Consider the following 9638-nt stretch of genomic DNA (forward strand, 5'->3'; position numbering starts at 1 on the left):
CAGATTTATGTGCAGCAGTTAATCTGCTGAGTCAACATCAAAGTTGTCCTACTGAGCAGCATTGGGTTTACTTGAAGCGAGTCCTTCGTTACATTAAGGGAACACTTGACATCGGTTTAGAGTTTCGAGGTGGAGAACAAGCGAAGGCGATGGTTGCTTATTCTGATGCGGATTGGGGCAATGATGTGAATGACAGACGATCTATTTCTGGTGGTATTTTGCGAGTATTCGGAGGTACTGTAATGTGGCTGACTAGGAAGCAACAATCCGTTGCGTTGTCATCAACAGAAGTTGAATTCATGGCGTTATGTACAACGGTTTGCGATGGAATTTGGTTGCGTAGATTGTTGATCGATTTGGGAATCGAAATAATAGGAGCTGTACCGTACCACGAAGACAACCAGTCATGCATTCGTATAGCAGAAGAGCCGAAAGATAGTCGACGACTAAAACATGTTGACATAAAGTATAACTTCATACGGGAGTTGGTAGAAGAAGCAAAGATTAAAATTATGTACATTCCAACGGGGAATCAGATAGCGGATTTGATGACGAAAGGTTTGCCGCCCAGTGTATTTGTACGTTTGCGTGAAGCTTTAGGATTGCAGAGATTGAGCAGGAGTATTGAGGATCAATATCTGCAGCGGGACCACTGTGCGGTTCCATAGTGGCTATGAAGTTTGAGCTGACGTATCTTGTGTGTGACACTTCAGCGGATGTTGTCACAACGTGTTTGTTCCTTTCTATACATAGTTGTAATAAAGTTAGAGATCTGTAAATAGGCAACTACGTTCTGTAGACGGCGTTTTATCTTTTCCTTAACAGTTTTAGCCTCCTGAGATCGGTTTCTACACCACGCACTCGTCAACCTGGCCTGCTTCCTGCACCCGGCAGCAAGTGGCGTCGCGTTGCTGAGGAGTTTGCTTCGCCAGATGCTGTGCAACGGAGCAACAAAAATGTAAACATTCGTGACGATCATTTTTGTACCGCGTCCTCAGAGATCACCAATACAGAAATTTGCATGCCACCACCACCATCTTTACCTAAGGAGCTCACGGGTCCGAACTCATCGCAGCTTAGAGCTGTGGCTCCTGAAACTCGAGTGGATAGGATCTGGATCCGCCTGTCCGACCTGTCCACAGCCGTCACCGTTGACCAAATGTTTGCTTCAGCGAAGCGCCGGTTAGCCTCCGATGATGTTATAGCATACTGTTTACTCAGAAGGGGAGCCTGTGTAGTTACCATGCGCTGGTTATCTTTTAAAGTGAGAATCCCTGCGATCCTTCGGGGGAAAGCTCTTACTGATTCCACCTGACCTGTTGGCGTTAGTGTTCGTGAGTTCTTCCCATCCCGTTTGCGCAATCATCATCACTCATCATCACCAATCACTACCGGTCACCGCATCTCCACACGCAAACCAAGAACTACCGGCCACCGCTTTGTTGAATTATATGTACTTTAGGAAGCTTATGGCGCAACAAGAAACACAACGTGCAACACGTTTGGATGTCCAAGCACAACTACATCAAGTTCTCTTTTATTTAGTACCGTTTACACGTACGTCTAATTCTTCGTTTACAATATGTAATTCAATTCTCAACACCCTCTCTCAATCCGAGTCCTGATCGTAAAGCCTTGAATCGGATTGCATCAATAGGTTTTGTAAGTATATCCGCTACCTGTTCATTAGTCCCTATATGCGCTACATCGACCTGTCTACGAGAAACCATATCTCGTATGAAATGATGCTTTATATCTTTATGTTTGCTTCGCTTATTCTCGGTGGTCTTGGCCATGCTAATACAACCATTATTGTCTTCATAAATGGTTACTGGAGCATAGGTCTCATCGTAATCCAGACCTTCTTTTTGCATAAAACCTCTTGCAACAAGTCTTGCTTTGAACTTAACGGTACCCTTACCATTGTCTTTTAATTTGAATACCCACTTGGTGTTTAGCGGTTATAGGTTTTCATCCATGGAAGCTTTCTCCAACACATTATTCTTTTTCATTGAATAAAGCTCCTCATCGATAGCCACCTGCCATTTTTCCCTCTCTGGACTAGAGACCGCCTCGTTAAAGGACAATGGAATGGAATCTGTACAGCTTGCAGCAAAAGACATAACGTGTTGCTCCGCTAATTTACGGAAATTTTGTAACTGGCTTTTGCTTCTATTTCAAACGTTTATTTCACAAACTATTGTACATGTTGAGATATGTAGTGGTGTAAACTGCACTGAACTGTTTTGCTATAAGATTTGTTGATGGATTCTATTGCTGTTTTTGCGTAAGTGTGAAGACCGTTAAACTAATATTATACCGCGTAAGCCGTGTGCCGATCAAACTGATATCCTACTGCGTAAGCCGTAAGCTGAGGTTCTACCCCGTAAGCCGAATGCCGAGGGTGAAATTCTTCCGCGTAAGCCGTGGATCAAAATTTGGTCCGATTGGTCCCTAGCCTACTCGATTGGAAAAAAGCCCCACTTTTCCTCGCGCAATCGTTTTTATCCTATTCTCTCTCTATGGCACACTGGTGCAACGCCTGGACATTACAAATGACAGCTGTCATTTTTTCCCCGGCCCGTAACTGAAGCTGTTTCTACACTCCTGGCCACAACAATCCCCGGCCCGTAACCCAGTATTCCTATGAAACTGGCGTTACTCTATTTCCAGTACGGCCAGCTTTCCTGTCGCTCTTTTAAATCGGCCGTTATTGGTGCGAACCCACGCTTGGCGAACTCTTCCGTCCGATGACCATATGGGCTCTTCAACGATTCCGCGTACCCAGCGCTTCCGATTGTCCCCATCGATGTATGTAACGATGTATACGAGATCTCCGCTGGTCAGCTGCCTCGTCTCCTGATACCACTTGTTCCTCGGGTTGAGGGTAGGTGGTAAGTACGTAGAATCTTGCCGTGTTAAGATTCCGTTTTACCTAACTGTACGTCGACTTAATCTTAGTGTCCATCCCTTGGTGGATCAGCGTAAGATTCGGACTTCGCAGATTTCGGATTGATGGGAAAGCATCGAGGCCTTACCGTGGGTCGGGGGACACTCGATGATTCAGTATAAGAGACGACACAAATTACTTCGTGGTTCTTAGTCAACTGCATTCTGTCTTCCCTTGTGCGGGCTCTTGTAACTGTTCTTTGTAATACTATTTTGCTACAATGTTGCTATTGCTTATCTTATATATATATCTTATATTGCTAGCTGTTTAGCAGATTAGCTTATCTGCTACACCTCCCCCCTTTAGAAGAATAATGTTATGATTGATAGAGAATGACATTATTCTCTAAGGTTACGTTTTTAGCCTATTTTTGTGTACTGTGGTTGTTTTACCTGTTACATCGTGCTTTATTACACAGTTTGTTCCCTTGATGTCTGTTATTGTGAAAGGTCCGATATATAATGGGTCTAATTTTTTCCTGTTTTCATTTGTCAAATATACCTGATCTCCTAATTTCGCAGTGCTTGGGTTATTATTTTTCTGGTTTAGTTGTTGCTGTGTTTTAAATTTTGAATTAATTAGGTTGTTTCTAGCTATTTCGTTTGACTTTTGTAATTTAAATTTTAGTTCATTGTAGTACTGTTCTATGTTATAAACTGGATCGATTTTCGTTTTGTAAATGTCTTGTGGTAAGTTTGCTTGTTTTCCGAATACTAATTCGTATGGTGTATAACCTGTAGCTGTATGTATGGTTGTGTTATAATTGAATTCATAAAATTTGGTCCATTGGTCCCAATCATCGTGATGTTCATTTGTGTAACTTCTTAAATATTCATTTAGACTTCTGTGGTTTCTTTCTAATGATCCTATTGTTTGTGGGTGATATGCTGTGGCAAAAGTTTGTTTGATTTTTAGAATTTCTGAAATTTTTGCTAATACTTCGTTGTTGTATTCTAGTCCCTGATCTGATTTAAGTTCTAAAAATGCTCCAAATGTTAGTATGAAATTTTCTACTAACGCTCGTGCAATTGTGTTAGCTTCTTTGTTGTAAATTGGTATTATTGTTATGTATTTTGTTAATTCATCTTGTATTGTTACTGCGTATCTGTTGTTAGTATTAGTCTTAGGTAATGGTCCTACTGTGTCGATCGAGATTACGTTAAATGGTTTTTGAGGTGTTGTCGTTAATACTGCGTCTTCTTTTATATGTTTTGTCGTCTTATTTACTATGCATGCTTTACATTTCGTAATAAAGTTGCGGATATCCGACTTCATATTATTCCATTGGTATTTCTCCTTTAATTTGCTGTACAGACGGTATTGGCCTATATGTCCTCCCGAAGGGGTCATATGATAATCAGAGATTATTCTCAGCCTCTCATCCTGCGATTGTATCCACCTGGGTGGCGTGTATATGACAATTTCAATATCGGAAATTGCTTTGTTTGCGATTTCTTTGATTGTCTGCAGGGAATAGTATTGGAATATGCTATCACTTGTGGATAGAGCTAGCTTGTTTCTTTTGTGATTCTTAGCGATTAGGCATATTTGATGCAGCGCAAACTCTAATGTTTGGCTTGTCTTCGCTTCTTTTCTTAGAGGAATATCTACCATTCCTAGCGCTTTATTATAGTTGTGGTTGTGTACCACGAGCTCAATTCTGTTCTGTTTTACGTACGATTTTATTTTTAGAAGTTTTTTAGCTTCTGAAGCTTTGTTTGCTTCGTAGACTGTGGGGTGATCAATCCCTGTCTTTACTTCTGGTTTGCTAGGTGCTGTTTTGTTTTGTGCACTTTGGTTTTTCTTCGCCATTGCTCTTGTATTAACCATTAGTATTGTCTCCTGTTTCATCTTTGGGATGCTTGCTTTTAATTTGTCCGAGTTAATTATTACTCTTGACAATGCATCAGCTGTTACATTTGCTTTTCCGGCCAAAAATTCGATATCGAAGTCGAACTCCTCTAAATCCAGTCTCATTCTTGTGAGCTTAGAGGTCGGATTTTTCATGCCGAATAGATAGACTAAGGGTCTATGATCCGTTCGAACTAGAAATTTTCTCCCGTATACGTATGGTTTGAAATAATCAATTGCCCAATGTATTGCTATTAGTTCCTTTTCAATAATCGGTTTATTCTTTTCACCTGGGGTAAAGCTTTTGCTGGCAAACGCGATTGGATAATCATTTCCGTTTGTTATTTGCGATAAAACAGCTCCACATGCCATGTCGGATGCATCTGTGGTTATGATGAATTGTTTGGTGAAGTCTGGATACTGCAATATGGTAGGTGACAATAGATTTTGTTTTAATGTGTCGAATGCTGTTTGACATTCTTTTGTCCAAGCAAATTTTATGTCTTTCTTTATCAAATTATTTAGTGGTTTTGCTATTTTTGCGAAATCTTTTATACATTTTCTATAATAGTTGCAAAATGCAACGAATCGCCGAGATTCGTCTGCGTTAGTTGGTATTGGAAATTTCCTTATTGATTCATATTTTGAATCATCTGGATAAATTCCTTTATCTGTGATCTTATGACCTAGGTATGTCACTTCTGTCTTAAAGAAATGACATTTTTCCGGATTAAGTTTAAGGTTGTACTTTTGTTATATTTCGGAACAAGAGAGAAAAGACGTGCGTACTCGTGCAGTTCCAATCCCCGACTGACTTTTATTCTCTACTGTCACTCTGACAGATATGACAGCTTTCCCCCCTTACAATAGACTATTAACTATATTTAAATTAACAATATATAATATGTATATGTAAGCCTGTTTGGTATTTAAGATGCGCGTTATACGCTATCGGAATCTGGCGGGTAAAGTTCTTGTTCTCGTAGATCTTCGCAAAGTATTTTCACTTAATTCGGGAATTTCTGTGTTTAAGTTCTCGCTAACCACTGCTGAAGGTACTACAATTCCGTTTTCTTGTTCTTCTATTTCCATTTCTGGACAAGCAAATCCTATCGATGCTTCAATCTTTTCAGGTCCTGATCTTAATTGATTTATATGTCTTTTCCATATTCGTCCATCATCTAATTGAATTTCATAATGTAATTTACCAAATTTTTTTGTAATTGTCCCAAATTCCCACTTTCCTTTGTTTGGAACAAAATTCCTTGCTGCCACCCTATCTAACAACTTAAATGATCGTTTTGGCGATATTTCTTCCTGCTTTAGATGCTCTATATCCTTAGGAGGTACCATTGCATCTATACGAGATCTTATCTGTCTTCCAAACATTAACATGGATGGGCTCTCTCCAGTTGCTGGGTGTACTGTTTTCCTATATATCAACAATATATTTTGTAACTTCTTTGATATTTCCGAACTTCTACAGTCCAATGCTTTAATTTTTTCTTTGATTGTTTGAACATATCTTTCTGCCTGACCATTTGTTGCTGGATGATATGGTGCTCCCATTTTATGAGTAATTCCATTAGCTTTTAAAAATAGTTGAAAATTTTCAGATGTAAATTGGGTTCCTCTATCTGTTACTAATGTAGATGGTAATCCGAACGTAGAGAAAATTTCTCTCATCTTTTCTATTGTGGTGTCTGTATTCATGTCTTTTGTTATTTTTACCTCCGGCCACTTACTGAATGCATCAACTAATATCAAAAAATAACATCCTTGAAATGGCCCTGCATAATCTGCGTGTACTCTATGAAATGGTATTGTTGGTCGTTCCCAGATATGTGTTTGAATTTGTGGTGGATCTTTTCTAACTTTAGCACAACTTATGCATTGTTTTACTATTTCTTCTATGTCTTCATCTATCTTATTCCACCAACAATATGCTCTGGCCAAAGATTTCATTCTACAAATGCCAAAATGTCCTGTATGCAATTCTTCTAACACTTTAGTTCTTAACGAAGGTGGTACGTATACTCTTGCACCTCTCATTAAACATCCACTCTGTAAAGTAAATTCTTCTTGGTTAATTCCAAATCGATCTTCTTTGTTTACAGTATTACCCTTTATCAATCCTTCAATGAGATGTTTAACAGATTTGTCTTTTTGGGTATTTTCCCTTAATTCGTTCACAGAAATTGGTAACGTTTCTATTTGATTTATTTCTATTTTATCGATTTCCTCGTTTGTTTGTTCGGTAATAATGATTGGAAGTGGAAGTCTCGATAATGCGTCCGCATTTGCGTGATCTTGAGATGGTCTATGTCGTATTTCGAAATCAAATGATTGTAAATAAACTGCATAATGTTGCATCCTTAACGCGGATAATGTTGGTAATCCTTTGTTTGGTGATAATATTTGTGAGACGGGTTTGTTATCAGTTTCTAATATAAATTTTCTACCAAACAGGTATCTGTAATACTTTTTTACTCCAAATATTATAGCATACGCTTCTTTATCCACCTGTGTATATTTTTGCTGTGTGGTTGATAATGTCTGTGAGGCATACTGAATTGGGCGCTCAATATTATCTGGACATATATGACTGAGAACAGCTCCAACTCCGTATGGGGAAGCATCTACAGCTAGCACTAATGGCAAGGTACTATCATAGTGTACTAATACTTTCTCCGATTGTATTTCTGTTTTAACCCATTGAAAAGCCTTTTCACATTCCGCGTTCCACTGAAATTGTGTATTATTTTTCAACAAATTATTGATCGGATAGATTTGGGTACTCAGATTTGGTAGAAATCTGCCATAATAATTTACCAGCCCCATGAATGCTCGTACTTGATCCTGATCTTGTGGTCTTGGCATCTGCTGTATAGCTTCTACTTTGGTCTTCATTTTATGTATTCCTTTCTTGTCGATCTCATATCCGCAATATTCTATACTATCTGCAAAAAAATTACATTTACTTGCATTAATTCGCATATTATTTTTATCAAATCTTTTTAACACTTCGTATAATCTTTGCATGTGTGTTTCTTCATTTGGTCCTGTTATTTTAACGTCATCTAGAAAAACAGACACCCCTGGAATATCCTGTAAAATTGAACTTATTTGTCTCTGAAAAATAGCTGGTGCTGATGCCACTCCGTACATTAACCTGGTAGGTTTGAAAAGTCCCATGTGCGTATTTAGTGTAAGAATTTCCTGACTTTCGGGATGAACTTCCATTTGTAGATAAGCTTGAGCTAGATCTAGCTTTGTAAATTTCTCTCCACCCGCCATGTTTGCAAAGAGTTCTTCAATTGTGGGTAGTGGGTGTTCGTCTACCAATAAACTTTTATTCACTGTTAATTTATAGTCTCCGCACAATCTTATTTTGTTTCCCGCTTTTTTTACTGGAATTATTGGAGTGGCCCACTCGCTTTGGTTTACCTTTTCCCATATACCTTGCTGTACAAGATTATTCACTTCCTTTTCTACCAGTTCTTTCAATGCGAAGGGTAATGTTCTGGCTTTAAGAAAAACGGGCCTAGCATTCTCTTTTAAAACAAGTGAAGCTTTCATGTTAGCTATTTTTCCTACCGTTGCTTCAAATATAGTTGGAAATTGTTCCATTACTTTTTCTTTGACTATTTCGGACGACGAAATTAAATTCACTGATTCTTCCGGATGTTTCAGAATTTCATTCCAATTCCACATTAGAGTCTGTATCCACTCCCGTCCTAATAAAGGGCGTCTTTTTGCATTCACCACAAATATTCTAAGTCTATGTTTTTCTTGTATCCTTTGCACTTCAACCAAAATAGTTCCATGTAATTGTATTTCACTTCCACAATAACTATGAAGTTTTATCTTTGACGGATAAATAGGACAATCTTTAAACCATTTCTGTTTATCTTCTAAGTTGATAATTGTAACTGGTGAACCTGTGTCTACTTCAAACTTTATCTCATTTTTGTTCACTAGTAGCTTTAAAAATATCTTTGGCGCACACACATATTCCTCGTTTTTAATGTTTTTTACCACGATTGTGTTTACCTCATCTTCACTGCTGTCGTGAATTTCTCTGACGACGTTCGCCATTTTGTTTGATGTACTGCGACACACACGCTGGAGATGTCCCACCTTATTGCATTTGAGACATGTAGTGGTGACATGTCTACAGTTGTTAGCCACATGCCCATCACTACCACATCTATAGCACTTTACCGGTGTCCATTTGGGGTTCTTTTGTTTTCCTTCCGGCGTTTTCGATTTTTCGACGAATTTTACCTCTACAGCTTCACTTCGCACTATGCCAATTCCTTTTTGTGTCGCTTCCATAGCCAATGCCATTGTTCTAGCCTTTACCCAAGTCAACTCCTTTTCTTCCATCAATCTGGTTTGCATTGCTTTGTTTTGCAGGCCAAACACAAATTGGTTTCGCAAGGCTTTGTTGAGATATTCTCCAAAATCACAATATTTAGCATCCTTTTGCAAAACTTTTGCATAGTCCGCTACACTTTCGCCTTCCTGCTGTTTTCGTTTCCAGAATTTAAATAATTCAACCATTTCTAATGGCTTCGGGTCATAGTGCGTGGTCAATTTTTCCACTATCTCCGCATAATTCAAATCCTCCGGTTCTTTCGGTACGATTAGATCACATAGCGTATTGTAGCACTCCGCTCCCATGTAGTGTAGAATTACCGGCTTCTTTTTTTCTGGCACCATGTCCATTATTTGCATTGATGTTTCCAGGCGTTTCACCCATCGTTTCCATGTCAAAACCTCTTTATTAAATGGTTCTATGGGAACGTTTTGCGTAGGGTTGTTCATTTTGCAG

The 9638-nt window shown here is 38.8% G+C and overlaps 1 protein-coding gene across 1 annotated transcript; it reads right to left on the bottom strand.

Annotated features, from left to right (window-relative positions):
- Positions 1–848: 848 nt before the first annotated feature.
- LOC128302764 (uncharacterized) lies at positions 849–9367 on the bottom strand. Its single transcript, XM_053039621.1, has 2 exons — positions 8840–9367; positions 849–935 (listed from the first exon to the last, which is right to left on the bottom strand). The coding sequence occupies exons 1-2, from the start codon at positions 9365–9367 to the stop codon at positions 849–851; spliced, it is 615 nt and encodes a 204-aa protein (XP_052895581.1).
- Positions 9368–9638: the final 271 nt, after the last annotated feature.

This window comes from Anopheles moucheti, chromosome 3 (genome assembly GCF_943734755.1).
Source record: "Anopheles moucheti chromosome 3, idAnoMoucSN_F20_07, whole genome shotgun sequence".
In the NCBI taxonomy this organism is placed as follows: domain Eukaryota; kingdom Metazoa; phylum Arthropoda; class Insecta; order Diptera; family Culicidae; genus Anopheles; species Anopheles moucheti.